The sequence below is a fragment of the Juglans regia genome, chromosome 14, assembly GCF_001411555.2.
Source record: "Juglans regia cultivar Chandler chromosome 14, Walnut 2.0, whole genome shotgun sequence".
NCBI classification, from domain to species: Eukaryota; Viridiplantae; Streptophyta; class Magnoliopsida; order Fagales; family Juglandaceae; genus Juglans; species Juglans regia.
This window is the reverse complement of record NC_049914.1, coordinates 4,142,638-4,163,797: the sequence shown is the minus strand read 5'-3', so window position 1 is coordinate 4,163,797 and position 21,160 is coordinate 4,142,638. Positions and strand designations below refer to the sequence as shown.

The window sequence follows — 21,160 nt, the reverse complement described above, 5'->3', positions numbered from 1 at the left end:
AAATCTAAAAAAAATTGTGAAATTGAAGAAAGAGTAATGAAATTGTAAATAAGTAATAAATTTATAGAAATTGAGGTTATTCAGTATCTATGACTACCTACAGTAAATAATTGTCGAGATTTAGAAGAGATGACTGCTTTTCCAAACCCCTCTCTCTCTCTCTCTACCATCAAGAAAATAAAAGGGAAAAAAATCCCAAATTTTTACAACCTTTTGCATCTCACTCTGCCCAACACTATACCTCATTGCAATTAAAACATTCTGTCTCAGGCATCACCTGGATGTAAATTATAAGAAAGCAATAAGGAAGCGCACACTTGCTTCAAGCGATGGATCCACTGGAGCAATCAGAATAAATGCTGAATAATACCCCAAAGGATTTGGAATAAATGGTTGAAGGCAACAGCTCAAAAGTATGGAATTTGGAAACAGATCATCAACCGGAGCGGCGCTTTGATCTCCGCCGTTTTCCAAGAAGCTTCAACATGTTATCAGTGACATCAGGAGGGGAGTGATCGTCTTCATCCCGACTGTTGTCAGAGGTATGTGTCAACCAGGCCAATGCCTCTATTGCAGCATCCCTCTCTGCAAGCTGCTTGTTTTTCTTGGGTTTCCCTACAAATTGCATTCCCTTGAACTCTACCAGAGCCCTAAACTCATTTGTCTTAAGGTGCTTCGTTTTGTATTTAGGAGGGGAGTGTCCTGCTCTCATCAACAGTGTTTGTAGCAAGCTCTTGGGATTCGTTCCATCTTTTGTGAATCTGCTGTCATTAGACTCCCTAGGCTTCTTGCTTTCACGACCAAATACGAATCTCCCTTCACATTGGTCCCCTGACACAAGCTCTTGAACCGCAAGCATGAGGTACTTCCCCTCCTTGTGCATGTCAAGGCTAGGCTCTTCAAGCTGCATCATCGCAAGGGCATTATCACAAAACATATGCTCCATTAGCAAAAATTTCCGTACATATTATTATATGAATTAGGTAGGACATTGCAATAAATACAACATGTTGCTGAAGTTAATGGGTTTCCTAACCTTCTTCTTTACAAGCTTATCAAGTTCTTCCTTGAGCTTTGTGTAGCACTCCGCCAAACTAGGATCCATGAAAAAGTCAACATAACCTTCCAACATTTTCAAATGCCCAGCCTGAAAAAGGAAAACTCTGAATAATAAAATCCCAGAATCAAGCTCATTCGACATAACAGAAGGTGCTACAGATATATCAACAGGTGAATCACCTGAACACCATGATTAAGAGCACCACCAAAAAGGATCAGTATCGAATCTGATACCCCAGTGGAATCACGTACGAAAACTGTATTGACTTTTACTTTTTCGCCAAACACTAGCCATGGGTAAGGAATTGTCTGGTAACGGGCATTGACAGAATTCTGAAGCAGAACCATTAAAAATATCAAACAATTGCTTGTTAACAAAAGAACTGATAAGAAAGTCATTATACCCAAAAGTACTGCATTAACATAAAGCTTAAAAAAAACAAGAATTTATTTTTCATCAAATTGGAGCTCACGTAATCCAGCAATTATTCAATAGAAAACCCATAAATTCTGGACTTATGCATTGAAAATCCAGCAAAGTTTTTAGGGAGAAAGATCGCAAAGAGCAGGAAGCACGCACGCGAACACGCACACACACGTATATACACAGGTATGCATGTATTGTCCACATAGATGGCATATATGTTTCCAAATGGATGTAAGTATACAAAAGATGTAATGAATTGGCAGTGAATGACAAGATGGCATTCTAGAATTAAGGAATAGGATGCAGGCGAGCCTAACATATGTAGCAAAATAAATATATGAAAGCAAAACAGTGCAGTGCCAAACCAAGACAGTAGTGAGATTAAAGAGAGGGAAAAAAAAAGCCAATAGTTTGGCATAAAGCAGCAACATCTCACAACATTGACTCTATTAACAGGCACTCCACATATCCAACAAAGTACTTTCCTACTCTCCTTGCGTTTTATTGATGTTTGATCCACTATATTTATATTATGATGGAAATGACCGATGTTTTGAAGACCGGGAACATTCGCTGGAGGAGCTTAGATCTTTTCCTTTCCAATTTTGAGATGATGTATTTCTCAAGATATACTAGCTCATACCGTTAATTGAGTCATGTCGGTCAGGAAAAAAAATCTAGACATGTAGTGAAAATGTAGTAACTAAAGTTTGACAATATACTTATATTCTGTGAATATCTACATTTTATGTAATGTGTACATGCAAATTTCAACTTGCAATTCCAAATTTGTAGAATTTTCCACATTCACAAATTATTCAGGAGCCTTCAAGCATTTGGTCAGGTTCCAGTCGCAGAAATATATAATTATAAACCCAAAGAGAAACTTTATTGCTTATATTTTTGTAATGGAGGCAAAATTAAGCAAAAGAATTGTCATTTTATCAAACTTTCAAAAATTGAAAATTTCCTGAAGATGCACATGTTCTATATTCAGTAGAGTATACATGGTAATCTCTAATCAAGAACTGATATACATCAACACCTATGTATATTATCGTCCAGTATGTTCTAGAATAGTAAAAACCATGGCAAGGAACTTCATCCTGCAAGTCACCATTTGTTGGCATCAAAACTGCTGTCTAGAAAGGGTCCCTCTAAATTCGATTTGTACCAGTATTTCATTAACATGGATAGAATTTCACCAATAATAGTCGGACCAGATTTTAAAGCACCCAAGCTGATACATTGAACTTCAGCTAAATAAGTTCCACTTCACTTACCGCATAGAGTAAAACCTGGCCATCATCCATTGTCTTGAAAGACATGGATGTCTCTCTGTGCTGCACATAGTGTAAGAAAACGGTGTCAACTATTAAACTAATGATTTTTAATTAAAATTTGGTGGTACATTTCCAACTAGAAACCTTACCACTACAGAGGCTATGCCAGGAAAGAGCCCAGAACATATAATTGCACGAACCAATGACTGGTTGTGACTTAATCTATTATTAATACTTAAATCTGCATCTACCAAGCCAGCATCTCTTAAAATAAAGCTAAACTGCTTCCGAAGCGAATGTATAGCCTGAAGTGTTTGGGCAGAGACGAAATTCCTCCAGCAATACTCATATGCAGATCCTTCTCTTTCTGCATCTTTCCATCCTTCATAGGCACGAACAAGGGCCATATGATCACTGTAATCCTTTGCAGAAAATCTAGATTTTGCTGTCCCTGCTAGCTGAAGCAGAGAGGTATACAGAAAAAAATTAGATGATGTGTTTTCTCCGAAATTTAAATGTGATGCCACAATGGCTACATTTTTTTTTTGTTTTTTTTTTAATAGGTAAAAGTAAGTTTTATTGAAATAAGGATACCACAATGGCTACGTAAAAATAACTATTCATGAATGTTGACAAAGCTTATTAAATATAGTTCGATTTCAATAGCACTAACATCATCTAACAAAAATGAACAGAGCACCGAAGGATGGTAGAGTGTAATGCTTTCATAGATTAAGAATGGCATGTAATGCTTGTAGGAACTACCAAAACAGATGAAAATCATTCTCTGATCAACCAGGACAAACAATTATTTTATTTTTTTGTTTTTCCTTGTTGATCAGATAATGATTTTTCAGCTGTCCTGATAGGTCCTACAAGCATTACATTCTCAATGAAACTTATAGCTTCCCAAAGTGTGGATGATATATGTCAATCCTCCCCAATCATAAACCTTCTCTTTCAGGAGGTTCAAGGACTAAGAATTTTTTCCTTTCTTTCAGAAGGCTCTGATCATAAATGCATTGATCAAGAGTCAAGCAGGGAATTAGAGTTACTTGAGCAGGAAAAGAAGCTCTGACCAATGAGTCAAATTACTTGTAGTTGGAGGTGCGGGGGGTTGCCAACCTCTTGGAAACTTCCACTTTAAAAGCTCACAATATGATAAGAAGACACTTTTATTATCACCTTCATTTACATCTGTTCAACAGCTTTCTAGTTTCTAAGGATCTTTCTATAGAGCTTAGACTTCAATTTGACTGCTCGAAAGTATATGAAATTCTTTTATTGGACAAGTAAAGCCTGATTATGTTCAAGTAAATATCCTTTGTCACACTAGGTAACTTCATACTAACTAAAGCATTATGAGCTTCATATTTTTTTATATGAAAAAATTTAATTGAATCGAGTAAAGAGGCATAACCCCAGTATACAAGTATATGAAAGCAAATTGTGAGCTTCATAATTATTGCTGGATCAAAGTTGAGTATTTCTTTTCCCAACATTTATGAAAGGCTTGGTACAAATATCAATAATTTTGTACTTGACATTTATCCATGCTTCCAAGAACACACTTCGATGCACAAAGAGGAAGCATGCTGAATTTTTTACTTACATCCTTTTTGTCTTGGGGCAAGAGGAAAGGATCCCTGACACTAAGCCCTGATACTATAGTAAGAACAGGATCAAAGCAACAAAAGATAGCACCCATGATTAGCATTTTCCCAAGCTTGGGATCCACTGGAAGTGTTGACAGAAACTTTCCTGATTATATATTAAAAGGAGTGAGGAAAATCGACCACATTAATAACAGTACACAGTTAAGTAACAAAGCTTCTCAGATTAAAGCCAAGAGACTAACCAAGATTTGTCAGATTTTCCTTCTCATCTAGTGCCCCAATCATTTTCAGAAAATCAATGGCATTTTGTACCTGTCATCCCGTTGTTGTCAATTTGTCCCATTGACCAAAGATTGAATCACAAAATAAATGGTAAATAGAATTTATACCTTCTAACTATCAGGTATTTTACACTTTGCACCCCAAACTACCAAATTAACACACTGCACCCTCAACTAACAAAAAGTTGCAATTTGAACCCTTCACTAAAATCTTACCGTCAAGATTGTGGTGTCAGGTTTTTTCATTCATCTTAACGGCCAGAATTGAACAAGACTGCTATTTTTCATTTTTTTTTTTTGTCTTTGGTAGTTTGCACTAAAAGTTCTTTTTTATTGGCACTGGGTGTCCGGGAACAATGTCCCGACTAATCCCAAGGGTGCACAGGCCTCGGCAAGGAGTTTCCTGCAAGTGCACCTCGGGTAATTCAAGGGGATTTGAACCTTAGACCTAGGCAGAGCATATCCCCAAGCCCAAGGCCTTTACCACTTGAGCCAACCCCTAGGGTTTAGGCCCGGTTTGGATAGTAAAGTCCTCCCAATTCATCTCATCTCAACCCATATCATCTCAATATCCAAACACCACAAATACAAACATTTTTCAATTTCAAATCTTCAACTTTTTCATCTAATCCTTACAAATTTCCCAAACTTCCAAACAAAATACAAAAAACAATTCAACTTTTTCAAATCCTAAAACAAAAATTATATTAAAAAAATTATATTCTAATAATATTTTAACTTTATAATATTTGTATTCAACTTGTTCTATCTCCTTTCCCAAAACCCCATAAAACATATTAATACAAACCATTTCATTACTGTTTGCAAATCATCTCATCTCACCATCCAAACCAGACCTAGTTTGCACTAAAAGTAGTAGTGATTTTTATGCTGAATGAGAAAGGTAGAAAGAGGCAACCAGAGGCGGCTTCCCAACCTCAATGGGCTTTTAAAGAGCACAAAGCTTCATGTGTTCGTTATACACCAATTCTACTAGTAGTGTCCACGCCACTCTCCCTCTCCATCAATATCACTCAATATTAAGTTTCACAATTCCCTCATATGAATTCCAAACCTTATGCCAATGCTATCATAGCATATTAGACGGGGACATGTAAGGGTTCAGTCAAGCCTCTTCAAGTATCATGATAGACCAACATATTTGGATGGCTAGGGCAAGCAAAACAGGAACAGGTACACGATCTATCACAAACTCAAAAACCTGGTATGAAGGGTTTATAAATAGTAAAGTCTATGCATGTTGCCCTACAAAGAAGATAAATTATGACAAGATTGACTTGGATCGAGAGAATTCCTGACATTGAAACAGGAATTCAAAAGGTTCCCCAAATGACAATACCAAATTTAAATGACTTAAGAGGGGCACTTGAGTAGAAATGTATATAAAAAAGCATCATTCAAAATTTATTTATGACATAAAAGATACTAGTAAAAGAATAGGGGACATTCAAATGAGCAGCATAACTTACAGCCAGTGGCTCTGGCGGCTGAAGAGCAGCTGACAAGAAATTTCCTATACTTCCAACCTGCAAACTTTTAATCTGCAAGCAGAGCGAGTTCAAAGGAGTTCTCAAAAGTTCAGGAAGTTGATATTCGGAGAAAGCTGCATAAACACATTTGGGGTAAAGGTGGTAACATTCGCCTGGCTGCACACGTCCAGCCCTACCTCTTCTCTGCAATCAAACATCAAATGCCATTTTCACATTACATGTACATAAACAGACAAGTAAAGGTATAAATGAAGATTTAACAGATGCAGCAAGAACAGGGGCCAATGAACTTCATAAAAGGTGCTACCATGCCTCCGTCTCTTCAAACCAGTCTATCACTTGTAGTGAAAACATTAGCAAGCATGAAATGCTACCAGGTCATACAAGACTACAAGTCCTCAAACACAACCAGATGTAATCCCATGCAAGCAAACACTGCCTCCTACTCATAAAGAGACATGTTCACAAACATGCAACATCAGGTAACACGCATATCCCAAAAGGGGAAAAAAACTTGCAAGCAGGTTCTAACTATGGTTAATAGCATGCATTTTAACACGGTGAAAGGAAGGGCAAACCACCCACAATTAGTTCACATTCTTTCAGAAGCGAATGTTAAATAAGATAGGATATGAAAAGACTTACTTGGCGTGCAGATGCTTGTGATATCCAAGAAGGTAGCAGACAAGGTGTATTATTCAAAGCATCATAAGAAGTCTCTTTCGCTTTTCCACAATCAACCACAAAAACTACATCATTGATTGTAATGCTTGCCTCGGCCATATTAGTAGCAAGAACTATTTTGCGGACATTTGCAGGTGGTTTCTCAAATATAAGTTTCTGCAGAAAACGATGAGAAACAGAGAAACATGAGTTGAAATCAGCCAGAAGGAAGGTAAATAAAGTTCCAAAGGTACACCTTTTTTTATCAGCAAACAAAATTTTATTGATCATGAGAATAGGCAAGAGCCCAAGTATAAGGGACATATACAAAGAGCATCGCCTATGCATGCTAGTTTAATATTACAAGAAATTCTAAAAGTTCATGCCACTAAATTCAATTACAACCACCAATGAAGTAAAGGATTGAAAAAGAAATTCCTAAGTTCATCCATTGACCGCTCTCGATCTTAGAAGCTTCTTTCGTTTCTCTCCCTCCAAATACACCACCATAAACATATTGGGACCATCTTCCATATTGCAGTAATCTGAGAATTGCCCTGAAGGCCTCTCCAAGAAGCTAAGAGATCAGTCACCCTTCTTGGCAAAGAATTCATTCCACAAGGTCATGGAAATCTCATAATGAAGTAACAGATGATCAATAGACTCCCATTAAAAAGGTACACTACAAAATATATGTTTTCAGAGCTTGCAATGATATTAAAGTGCAATGAATCCTTGCAAGCAGCAAGCATTAGTCACCAATTCAGAAGCTTGGAAGTGCTTTTTTTCACTGTTTAAAATCAACATAAATTATGACTAGCTGTAGAAGTGACAGCAGGTGAATACTCAAAAACAAGTAACAATGGGTGAATAAATCCTCACAAGTATCCAAGATGCACCACTTCTGAAATATCATCAATACTGAAACATACTACCAAATAGACAAAGCAAGCCACTTTTGCTAATCGATATTATGAGGAATATTTCAGCCACAAACAACCACCACCAAGTATCACTTTCACAATTGGTATAACTAAGTATCATAATCAAATGCATTTTTATACATATCAGGATAATAAAAAGGAAACGTCGGGTAATGGTGCAAGACTGGTGTTGCATGTGTAAAAAAAAATGGAGAATTAGTCGACCATCTGCTTCTACATTCCGAGGTGGCCAAGACCATGCAGGATGATTTTTTTGCGGGAATTAGATTATCATGGGTCATGCCTCTAAGATTGGTGGATTTCCTTGCAAACTGGTGAGGCCTCCGAGGTAATTTACAAGTGGCAGCAATTTGAAAAATGGTTTCTATATATGTGTTGTTGTATTTGGCAGGAGAGAAATGATAAAAGCTTCAAGGATCGCAAGAGAACAATGGATGAGCTTAAAGTTTTCATTTTTAAAAATTTTGTTCTTATGGGCGGGGGCCATTTTTGTTAACGGACTAAATGTCCATGATTTTCTACTTTCAGTTATAAACACTAGCTAGGTACTTCTCATGTATACTCCTTGTGTACCTGGGCATTGCCCACTTTTATAAATAAAACTTCTTAATTACCTAGAAAAAAATAAAAAGGAAATTTACTCACTAAAAACCCCACAGAATCAGGTTACGACTTAAACTTCACTCTATCAATGACTTGTAAAAAAAATGAACTTGCATCTTTGTACGTGTATTTAGTGCTGGAAATGTATATGTTTGTGTATTGAAAAATCATACACTAAATGATTATCACCCTCTTGTGATAAAATCAATTGAATGATGCATGGTTCCAAAGGTGAACTTAAAGCAGAATAAAATTTCATGCAACTTCAGGATTTTGTCAAATTACAGATCCTGGTTGGAAGCAAGAGATATGAGAACCAACCTGTTCAGATGTTGCCATTGATCCATGGCATGTTATAAGCAGAATCCTGTTAGGATCTCCTAATAGAGGATGAGCTTTGAGTTGATCTCTTAAACAGCTAATATCCTCCCAACCAGTCATGAATACTAAGACAGCACCTTGCCGTTCCTTCCGACATATATGACATAAAACTGCCTCAATGAGGTTAAATCCCATGCAGTCAGGCATCCAAGATGCTAGAGAATCTCGTACCCTCGAGCTATAATTCTCAAAGCTTGATTCATTAAGAGCATCCTGTGCAAGAATAAAATATTCAGATTCTACAGGCTGCATTTGCCACAGTAAAGTTAGGTCTTCCAAAGCTTTTTTCAATTGAAGCAGATAAACAGCAGTCAATTCAGGTTCCCTTAGCAAGTGAAGGAAACTCAAATGACTCCAGTTTATTCCCTTCTCTCATTTCATTTTCCTCCACTTATGCTAACATTATATACAACAACTAAAAGGAGCACATCCAATTTATTTCCTTCACTCATTTCAGTTTCCTCCACTTGTACTAACCATAATATTCAACAACCAAAAGTAGATCATTACAAGCTAATGATCAATTAACTCTATCCATTTTATGAACTGCCACTTGATTTATTCAGGTGCATACTTTTATCTCAACCAATATGATAGAAGACATGACAGATAAGAGACTGTTTCAAAAAACAAATAGCCTGTAGTTGTGCAAGTTATACAGCACAAACAAATCAAAAAATATTTTTTTTATCGGTGCAAACAAATCAACAAATATAATAGCCAATAGTTCCCATATAAGGCTCCCTCCTCTATATAAGCACACTCACACAGACATAACTACATACAAACATACATAAATACACATACAAGGCAAAGTTTTTTTTTTTTTTTTATAAGTAAACTGTAGTATAAATAAGAATAGGCAAAGCCCAGGTACACAAGGTGGTATACAAGAGATAAAACCTATCTAGTTGCTAAAACAGAAGAAAGAAAATCATGTACATTTAGGCCATTAAAATCTACAGCAATAGCCCAAAGAAGTAAGGTGCGAAAAAATAAAATTCTAAGATCCTCTAATATCCGCTCCTTATCTTCAAATGTCCGCTCATTATGCTCCCGCCATATACACCACAGAATACAAATAGGAACCATACAAGGCAAAGTTATATGTTATGCATACAATAAGAAGGTCATTGCACGTCATTTTTACAGAAGAAAGTACCCCAAATATAAGATTGAGAGGAACAATAATTTGTTCTACACAAATTTTAGAGACAATAAACCTTTCCCATGTTTTCCAGAATAAGATGGTGTGAAAAAATTGGACTTTGGAATTGACCCAAAGAGAGAGATTTTTTTTGGACAAGGTAAAATAAATAGATGTTTAAAGATGGTAAAAAAACATTAAGCATCAAAATGATGATGAATATCCTATAAAAAAAATTCCACAAGACCATTCCCAAAACTTTTAGCAAAAAGTTTAATTTCAAGTTACAATTCACAAACTTTTTTAAATGGATAAGGTGAAATCCAAATTTTTCAGAATAGCATGTACCTCAACTAGAGTAGTAATCTGGTTTTTTCTTTTCCGTGGTGCAAGCTGCCTTTGTGTTTTCCACATTTTTTCTTGGCCATAATCATCAATTTGGTTGAAAGAGGTCAACTTATACCCTGTCATTTCCAGTACATCTTCTAAAAACCGTGCTCTCACTGGATGTGTAAAGCCCTGAATGATACATAATGCATTCAGATCATATTGAGAAAAGTTTACATGAATGAATCTCTTATATACTCGGAGAGTACAAGATCAAACCTAATCTCAATTTTTTTATAAGTAAAATAAAAATAAGAGCAATTAACAAGAAACAAGATCAATGTCTATATACAAAATGCTGGTAGCTGAAATGTGATTAAATCAGCAGCAACGAAAAGTTTATTGATCGTTTCTGTTATCAAATTTTAAGTCTGTTTGAGACATGAAAAAGACCAGATTTGAATATTTCTTTTGTCCTTTTATTTTATCTTTACAGCGTTTCAAGTCCGAACCCCATAGCTTGTGGACAGAGCTTAGTCAGCTGTGAATAGATCTGAGATCAAGTTTCTGATAACAGCCTCATGCGAAGTATATTCGGGTACCTACCCACACTTGTAAACTTCTAGATCGAGTTCTATAACAAAATAAACAGTTTCAATCAACATATTAAAAGGTGGGATATAATTCTCAGATACAGATAATGGCCTGCATGAGCAGTAACCTTTATCCGTATTAAGAATGGCCATTTATCCAAAAGAAAAAATGTAGAGTGTCATTTTTTACAACAAAAAAAAAAAAAATTAGCAGATAGATGCACAATCAGGCTTTCTGATGCAACTTTTCACATAAACATTTCTCACAAGCTTTTTCATGGTGAAAAGACACCTAGTGCAATAACAATCATATAGCAAGCTTCGAATCACTTGAAACCACTCCTTCCTTAAGGCCCAAAACAAATAAATAATATAATTACCTAACTTCAGAGTGAATGACCTAGAAAATTTTGAATACCACAAATCAATGTACAATATGAACAAACTAAAAGTTTAGCTTACAGGAATATGAATTGTTGGTGCTCCTCCAAAATAACCAGAGAACAGTTCAGCATTCAGAGTGGCACTCATTAAGACCAATCGCAAATCCGGACGGCGTGTAAGAAGATCCTTCAACACAATCAATAGAAAATCTGTATTTAAAAAAAAAAAAAAAAGTAAAATCATGCTGGTTGTTTCTTCAGAGAGTCAGATATTTTAAATGGAAGTAATGGGAAATTCACCTTCATTCATGCCTCGCTCATGAATTTCATCAACGAAGACATGGGTTATACCATTCAGGTTGTGATCACTCAGTAGCCGCCGAAGTAAAATACCACTGGTACAAAAAAGCAGATGGGTGTTTTTTCCTTTCATTCCCTCTAATCGAACTTTATAGCCAACCTACCAAAAAATCTCTCTTGTGGTATAGCAGCCAGATGAAATAAAAAAAATTCCAATTCTAAAAGTATATTTCAAATTATATGTCTGTGTATATGCATGTGTTTTCAGGGTGAGGACTCACAGTTTCACCAAGAGGCTCTCCTCTCTCTGTAGACACCCTTTCTGCAACGGACATGGCAGATATTCTTCGAGGCTGAGTACAGATTATGCTGCAGAATGATCCACGACCAGATTCTATTTCTGATTCTAGTATGTATTGTGGAAGTTGAGTGGTCTTTCCACATCCAGTCTCCCCAGATATTACTATTACCTATCATTTTAACAACTTGTTTAGAGTTTTCATAGATAGGAAAAATGAATAAATAAATTCATGTATAAAAATTTTCATATATTTTCCATCAATTTTCTTTTTTATAAGAAGTAACCTGTCTTACAGTTCATTAATGGAGCTTCTGTTCATGATTTTCTGTTCATGAAGCAGTTGATTTTACAGGAATTTAAATATATGATTTCTTGCAAGGTTGCATAAGCATTCCAAATTGCATATCACAAGGATAGCTGCCATATTGTGGCCCAATATTTAAAATTGAATGTGTGTGTGTGTGTGTGTGTATTAAAAGAAGGCACTAGCAATATCAGAAGATGCAACTTAAATATGGGAATAAGTAATAAAATAGTCCCCAAGTTTTCACCCTTTTTCAAAAGGTTCATTAGGTTATCAGTCAAAAAACAAGAAAAAAGACACCACCTCACCTTGTTGAGGGTGACCAAGGGGTGGTCCTCGCGGGGTTGTTCACAGGCCAACCATCGCGGGGTGGCTCTCTGGAGGACACTCTACGCGGTGGTTCAAATTTTCTTGCTTTTAAGTTGAGGTAGCAATTTTCTAGTCTTTTAGAGCAGGCGGGTAACAAATTTACATGTGGCTATCATTTGGTGGCTGGTGCCACATGGCATCGGGTAAATGTAGCAAGGCTGTCGTTTGTGTATTTGATTGAAAATGGACGGAAGAATCTAATTGATAAATTTTGAGCATGCCCTCAATTCTGTTCTTTCTCATCCACAAAGGCGGCTTCTAGAAGTAATTCTTTCTTGTAAAGAACCCATCTCAGAAAGTGCCGGTCTCCGCAACAATTTTTTTGACAAAAAATTTAGCTTTTCAAACCTTAGGGAATAAATTGATAAAATTGAAGGGAGGCTTTTTGAAGAAATGTGAAAAATCGGCCGTTTTAGCTATTCAACCTACAATATAAAAAACAAAACTGGAAAAGCCCTCAAATGTAGCCATTAGTTTTCCTGAACACCTAATTAAGAATAAAAGTGAGGTCCCAACTTTGTTTCTCTTCTTCTTACTTATAAAAAAAAAATGAGGTCCCTACTTATTTACCATGTTTTTATTTAAAAACCCACCACTCACTCAAAATTATTAAGGAGGAAGGACCAAGCAGGAATTCTCACAAAATAAGAAAACACATAAATAGCTGAATGGGAGACTACAAGTTCCTAGGTCAGACCTGATTCTGTGCTATTGCTTGGAGCAGCCTTTCTTTCTCCATGAATGAGGGTAGAGACCGTCGGAAGCCCAGCATCTTCTTGCCTTCAGGTGATTCCTGTAGATATAAAGGCGACAAGTTTAGGATAGAGAACAAAGTAAAAAACAAATCACTGCCACTACTTCCTAGGTGATAACAGAAGATCAAGGCAGCTTTGAAACAATAAAAATGCAGAGCTATTCCACATGGACACACATCATCACAGTTATATAAAACCAGCACAGGCTCCATTGGAATTCAATGGAATGAAACAAGCACTACTTATATTCCTGGCATCATTTTCACTTCCATTGTGAAAGTCAGAAAGACTGGTCTAAGACTCTAAACTATCGAAGTTTTGGTGCTAGCATCTCATGCCCACATAGTTACACTGGCATCATCAAGCCTAGCGTAGTTATGTAGAAATTTGCACACTCAGGGTAAAATAAAACTATCTCAATTAACTCATAAGCTGGAATCAGAGAAAGAGAAAAAATCTGGAAACCAATTGAGCCTACTGGTAATGAACAAAACATCATTTTCATACCACTTTTCTTGTTGTTTCAATCTAAAAAAAAAAGGTCGCAAAAATCTAAGAACAAAATATATCAGTTAATTTTTTGAAATCGGCTACTTCATTATAAGGAATGTCAATTTAACCTCACTAGGTGGAGATCCACCCCACCCCCACCTTGCATGGGGCTGGAATTCCTCATAAGAAAAATGGAAACTGGCCATGAGTTTTCATACCAAGTAGCGAGATGACACCATATAAAAAACTTTTTTTATGGAAAACAACACAGTTTAGCAAGTTATACCTGCCAAGCTCTTTGCATATTGCGCATTCGCAAACTCCTCCTCTGAAGAACTTTTTCCATAACCGACCCATCTAGGAAAGAATCTGAATTCTCATCCAGATTCACATTTTCAACCTGATCATTGGATTTAGCATCATCCAAACCATCGGCAACCTTTCCCGCACTTAACTGGACTCGATCAAGGTGTTCCTGCAGTAAACCCTCAACCCTCCTTTGCAAGCTTAGTGGGACAACAACCTACACAGATTAAGCATCAAAGTCAATGTCTAGATTGATGTCACTACTAGTTGTACTATAGACAAATGCTCTTCAGTTGATTTATTACCTCTCTCTGTGGCCGCTTATCATCCAAATCCGGCCTGTAGTTAGGAAGGGGAACCCTGCTTGCAACTACTACTTTTCCATATATTTCACTACATATAAGGAAAACGTGTAAGATAAATTATGTATGGTACAATTTAATGTTTATAGTGCTTCCTACCTGTAGAGCCCCATCCTTTTGGCAAGATTAGAGATCTGCTCATAGTCTCTCCTATCTCTCTTATCTTTTGATACAATCTCTTGTTCCTTTTCACTACGTAATAGCAGACTGAGTTTCCATTTCCACTCATCAATGTTGGCCACTGAAGATGATGCCTACAATCACTACATTGTCTTAGAACAGCCAGTTCCCACAAATAGAAACCTTGAACTCGGATTTAAAAGCGATACAACAATGAAGATTACCCCACCTGAGTAGGTGACTGGGCAATTTGACTATGATATATGGAAGCAAAAATTTATACAGCACATACGTAGAAGGCAGGTAGTAAGATTCACACTTTAAACTCCACAACTCATCTCCTCATACAAATTTTAAATTTTCAGAAACATCTACTATCTATCTCAGTGCAAATGAAACATTATAAAACAAATAGTATTTCAGTTAAAACCAACGTAAATGTCTTATTCTTTACTTAAATCATAACCAACTTGAAAGTCTATTTTCCAAAGACAAGTTCAAAACATTTATATTCCAATTTATAGTTACCTTCGTAACAATTGGAACATTACGGCTAAGGTTGCCACAAACCTGCTGGGGTAAAGATACCATACCAATCATAATATAAGAGATGCTAAAACATCCGATGAGGGAGAAGCATAAAATTAAAATTCAGAGCGTTATAAACAAACCAATTCGCTCACTTCAGCTGCATTATTAATTTTCTAAAGAAAAGAAAAATATTCCAAGCATCACTTTTTCATTTTTTTCATCTTTCCAATGCAAGAGACCAGAGAATAAAGAATCCAGAAAATCAAATTCTTTTCCCTTCTTTATTCATGTTGCCTTAGTGTCCTCGAGAAAGAAAAAAAACAAATAGTACCAAAAACTGAATCAACTTGGCCATTTTCTTCAGCATCATATAAGTAGAAACTTTGTCTATCTCACGCCTAAGCCTAGAGAAGATTAAAAACCCGGAATTCTATATTCCATTTTCTCCCACTCTGTAAATGGAACTAAACAAAAACATTACTCCACAAAAATCCATCAACACTCTTGGTTATCCGCTTAAGCAGTTGAAGTAAAAAACGACACAAATATCAAAGCACTTGCAAGAAAATTAATAGTCCGGTTTGGGGTGGCGGTATTGAAAGAAAACTTACCTTATTGTTCTCGAAATCGCACTCGTACTCGTCATCGGAGAACTGCTCCGCTGCGTACACGCAGAGACCACGCTTCGCAACGGATAATCCTGCATTAGATATGGAAGAAGAAGAAGAAGGGAGGAGTTGGAGGAGACTAAGCAAAGGGCGGTGGAGGCGGCCGTGCAAGGTTGAAAGGGAGCTCTGATTATTGGAGATTGTCTGGAAACATCCGAAAAGGAAACCCACTACTGGCTTCGACTTACGCATTCTAAGGGAAGAGGAATTTGAGGCATGGCGGTTTCTTTAGTTCAGAATGCAAGAGGAAGAGACGCTCTTACTTCGGCTCCGCGTTTAGTGTAGTGAGAGAGTCGAGGTTTTGTTGCAGCATACAAAGTGGGGCATTCCCCTTTTTTTTTTTTTCTTTTTTTTTTAGCAATCGCTTGTTCGGGATCGCTTTAGAGCATTCTTATTGGTTTGGGTAAATACATCTTCAAAATTTAGTCAATATCATATTTTTTTACATTTATCTATTTCATTTAAATTCAATCTCCACATTAGATTAGTCATTCACATTCTATATAATACTAAAATATTATTATTTTAATAATTAATTAATTAAATTTATTTTTATCACATTTTATAGTTCTACCAATTAAATGTTAATAATAATTATATTCTAGTTAAATTAATATTAAAAACAGTTTTATTAAATGTTAATAATAATTATATTTTAATTAAATTAATATCAAAAAAGTTTTATTAAATGTTAATAATAATTATATTTTAATTAAATTAATATTAAAAAAGTATTATTAAATATTAATAATAATTATATTCTAATTAAATTAATATTAAAAAAGTATTATCAAATGTTAATAATAATTATATTCTAAATATTAAATGTTAATTATATTCTAATTAATTTAATTTGTTTGCTTGGAGTGAGAAATTAGTATTTTAATATTTGGATAACCAATTATGGTTCTCTATATTTGGCCAATGACTGTAGCAAAAATATAAATTATTTTGAAGATGGCCAATCCAATGTAGAGTTTTTTTATACAAGTTATCTAAATTTTAGATAATTTTCTCATTTAGCCAAGCCAATGAGAATGCTCTTATAAGTACTAAAAAAAGTTTAATTGGTTTTAAAAAAAAAAATTAACGGACAAATTAAGTTGTTTGGGTGATTAAGCCTTAAGGAGATGAATACAATACTGACTTTAGAATTTGTGTACTCAAAGGTAAAAGAAGTAGTATTTAGCATGAACCTCTTCGGTTCTATTCTGATGGATATTCAGCAAGCTTCTTTCAACAATATTAGAAAATTATAGGAGAAGAGTTTTGTTGTGTACAAATAAGTTTGCGTACCAGTCTGCGTATTAATGTTGTTGCATTCATATTCTAAATTCAAATTAGCATTGTTTTCAATAAAATTTATTTTATGACCAATCATATTGACTGGATGCGCGTGTAAGTGCGCAGAATCGCTTACAATTAGATTTTTCCATAAGAGAATATCTATGTGAAGCAATAACAAAGACGTTGAACAGAAATAAGTGGGATTGTTCTATCATTAAGACTTTCATAATCTTAATTCCTAAAAAAAAACCCTCAAATGTCACATAATATAAGCCTATTAATTTGTGTAATGTATTATACAAGATAATGGCCAAAGTTCTATCAAATAGGTTGAAGCAAATCCTACCTGACATCATTTCTTCAAATCATACAACATTTGTTCTAGGGAGAATAATTACAGATAATATAGTTCTTGCTTTCGAAGCTATGCATTCAATGCAGTGCAAGATGAAAGGAAATATTGGGTTCATGGCACTCAAAATGGACATGAGCAAGGCCTATGACAGATTGGAGTGGAGTTTTCTAGAAACAGTAATGGCAAAGATGAGGTTCAATAGAAGAAGAATGGAATAGGTTCTTAAATGTGTTACCACAATCACATACTCTTTATTGGTGAATGGCTTTCCTCAACCAGAATTTGCTCTTAATAGAAGAATTAGACAAGTACCCTATCTATTCATAATATGTTTTGAAGCTCTAAACCAAATGCTCAACAAGACTGAACAGAAGAGGATGATTACTAGGTTACCAATTGATAAGGGATAAGTTCACTTAAACCATCTTTTTTTGCAGATGACAGTGTACTTTTTTGCAAAGCCTCATCACTAGAATGGAGTGGACTTAGTTACATCATAAATCAGTATGAAAGAGCATCAAGCCATAGATTAAACAAAGACAAATTTGCTCTATGTTTTAACAACAACACAAAGACTTCCAGAAGGGACATTGTCACAAGTGTTGCAGGGGTAAGAATTACAAACTCTTATGATAAATATCTAGGCCTTCCAACTTTAATAGGTAGATCGAGGAACAAAAGTTTTAAGGCAATACTAGACAAAGTAAGAGGGAAATTTGAAAAATTGGAAGTGAAAGTTTTTATCTCAAGCAAGCAGATAAATATTGATAAAAATCAGTGATACATGCTATTTCAACATATTCAATGGGAGTATTTAAACTTCCTAAGGGATTGTTGAAATTGTTAAACAGTTTAATGAGCAACTACTAGTGGGGGCAGGTAAATGAAGAAATAAAGATAAGCTAGATGAGTTGGTCAAAAATGGGGAAGACTAAAGAAATAAGGGGTCTTGGATTCAGAGAATTTGAAAAGTTTAATCAAGTTTTGTTAGCAAAACAAGTTTGGAGAATAATTAAAAGTCCAGATTCCCTAGTAGCAAGTGTTCTAAAGGCAAAATACTACCCCCACTCAAATTTTTTCAATGCAAAATTAGGAAGCAACCCATCCCATATTTGGTGAAGTCTGTTATCAGTAAGAGAAGTAATTCAAGGGTCAAATTGGAGAATTGGAAATGGTAAATCTATTAGAATTTGGACAGATTCATGGCTGCCTCAACCTATATTGTACAGACCTCAATCTGGTTATAACCTGCTGGGAAATTATGCAAGAGTGAAAGACCTCATCCAACAAGAAACAAAAGAATGGAACATCTCATTAATTCAATCAATCTTCAATAGTACGAAAGCTGACCTAATAACTAAAATCCCTATCAGCAAGTATAATCAGGAAGACAGATTGATTTGGAGAAGTAATGCCAAGGGAGAATTCACAGTAAAAAATGCTTATCATTTACTGAGGGAACTACATAAAAGGAAACAAGGAGAGGCTTCAAAAAGAGTTACCAATAAAGAGGAGTGGACCAGTTTCTAAAAGCTGCCAATACTTACAAAGCCAAGAACTTTCTATGAAGAGCATGCTCGAATATACTGCCAACCAGGGTTAACTTGTGCCAGAAGAAGATCATTCAAGATTCAAGTTGTCCAATGTGCCTCAGGGAACAAGAAAAAACTGAACATGTACTATGGGAGTGTATTTCAACAACTCATATACTGAGTCAAAGTTCAAGGAAAATTCAGAAAACAAAGACATCATATAGCAGTTTCAAGGTGTTTATTCAGGACATGTTCAAAAGACTCTACAAGCAGGAGATGATTGAGCTTATTCTAGTTTTATGAAACATTTGGTGGAGAAGAAATGAATGTCTTTAAGAACGTTGTGATCGATCCTAAGACAATCATGCATAGAGTAAGTGAATTGATGACAAAATGTGCAACAAAAAAGTCAGAAGAGAATGATCAGATTGCAGCACTAGACAGAAGGGTCATATGGGTTAGTCCACCTCAAGATTTTTGTAAGATAAACTGGGATGTGGTTGTAGATAAAAAAAAAAATGTAAAATAGGAATAGAAGCAGCACTAAAAGATGAAAAAGAGAATTTTTTGGCAACCTTGAGAAAGAAAGAAGATACATTTCCAAATCCACTTCTGACAGAGGTAACAACTACATCAAAGGCAATCAATCTTGGACTTGAATTAGGAATGAAGAAGGTAATTCTAGAAGGTTACTCCAAGAATGTAGTCGATGCTATACAACAGAATAAAAGGATGAGAGCAGTTTTGGTATGATCATCTCATATATCAAAGCAACAATAAACAAATTAGAGTAATGTTTCTGTAATCACACATATCGTGAAGGCAACTTTAATGTTAGAGAATGTATAGCGGACATTGATGACATTCCTAACTGCTTGGTAACTTTGTTTTAGTGAAGGTTATGAACAAAAAAGGTTATTTCAAAAAAAAAAAAAAAGTTGTTTGGGTGATTTGTATTAAAGTACTCTCAATTTTAAATAAATTAAAAATTGTGTTTGAGAAAATGTGTCATTTTGTGTATGTCTGATATTGTGGTGGAAAATATAACTTCAAACTTTAAAACTTATAATTTATAGTTTAAGTGCATGTTTGGATTGCGATAGAAAATATAGCTTATAGCTTTAAGGCTCATAGCTTATAGCTTGAGTAACAAGTTATGCTATTAAAAAATTATTTATTGTTTGATAATTATATGCTTAAAATACTTTCAAATATGTTACATTTATTTAGAAACAAATTAAAAAAGGATTTATGAGATAGAAATGATAATTATTTGATCTTTTAAAAATTATGATCATATCCTTGAAAGTTTAAAAGTTGTAATTATCTAAAATTTGTGTGGGTATTTTCATCCATTAACAATCTTTTTAAAATTCAAATTACATTTTGTATTATTTGAAAAAACACGTATGAGGAAGTGACGTTTTTCCTCAAAACATATTCTTTAGCTTATTTAAGATTAAAAAGTCTTTTAATATGTAACATCCTAATAAATTAATTTTTCCATTAAAGAGCTTTTTAGGACTATATAAGCACTTTTTAAGATTCTTACTACAACCTTAAACAAGCCCTAAGTAAAAAGTTATACTATTATAAAATTATTTATTGTTTGGTAACTATATGTTTAAAACACTTTAAAATACGTTACAATTGTTTGGAAACAAGTTAAATAAGTGTGTTATGAAGTAGAGACAATGATCATTTGTTTTTTAAAAAATTATGACTATTTCTTTAAAATTTTAAAAGTTATAATTATTTAAAAGTTGTATGGGTATCTTCTTCTATTGATAATTTTTTTAAAATTTGAACTACATTCAAGATTATCAGAAAAAACACATTTTAGCTTATTTGAGATTAAAAATAACTTTAATATGTAACATCCAAACAACCTAATTTTTTCATTAAATAACTTTTAAGGCTATTTAAATACTTTTTAAGACTCATAATGCAATCCCAAACAGATCCGATTTTTCCTCAAACGTGCTTTTCTGGATAATGTGTAAGGTAATTCAAATTTTAAAAAGTCTATCAATGGGTGAAAATACTCATATAACTTTTAGATAATTACAACTTTCAAACTTTTAAGAATATGATCATAATTTTTCAAAAAATTAAATAATCGTCATTTATACTTTAGAAATTACTTTTTGAATTTGCTTCGAAACAAATATAATATATTTGAAAGTGTTTTAAACATATAGTTACCAAACAATAAATAATTTTTTAACAACATAACTTATTATTTAAGCTACAAGCGATA

At 34.6% G+C, this 21,160-nt stretch overlaps 1 protein-coding gene across 1 annotated transcript; it reads right to left on the bottom strand.

The window, feature by feature from the left end:
* Positions 1-42: 42 nt before the first annotated feature.
* On the bottom strand, positions 43-16,058 carry LOC109008023 (DExH-box ATP-dependent RNA helicase DExH3). Its single transcript, XM_035685356.1, has 19 exons — positions 15,670-16,058; positions 14,507-14,661; positions 14,351-14,438; positions 14,026-14,262; positions 13,190-13,285; positions 11,800-11,988; positions 11,519-11,678; positions 11,298-11,428; positions 10,264-10,434; positions 8,709-8,981; positions 6,823-7,017; positions 6,157-6,360; positions 4,628-4,697; positions 4,382-4,530; positions 2,919-3,227; positions 2,770-2,829; positions 1,240-1,392; positions 1,037-1,147; positions 43-904 (listed from the first exon to the last, which is right to left on the bottom strand). The coding sequence occupies exons 1-19, from the start codon at positions 15,916-15,918 to the stop codon at positions 437-439; spliced, it is 3,468 nt and encodes a 1,155-aa protein (XP_035541249.1). The 5' UTR covers positions 15,919-16,058; the 3' UTR covers positions 43-436.
* Positions 16,059-21,160: the final 5,102 nt, after the last annotated feature.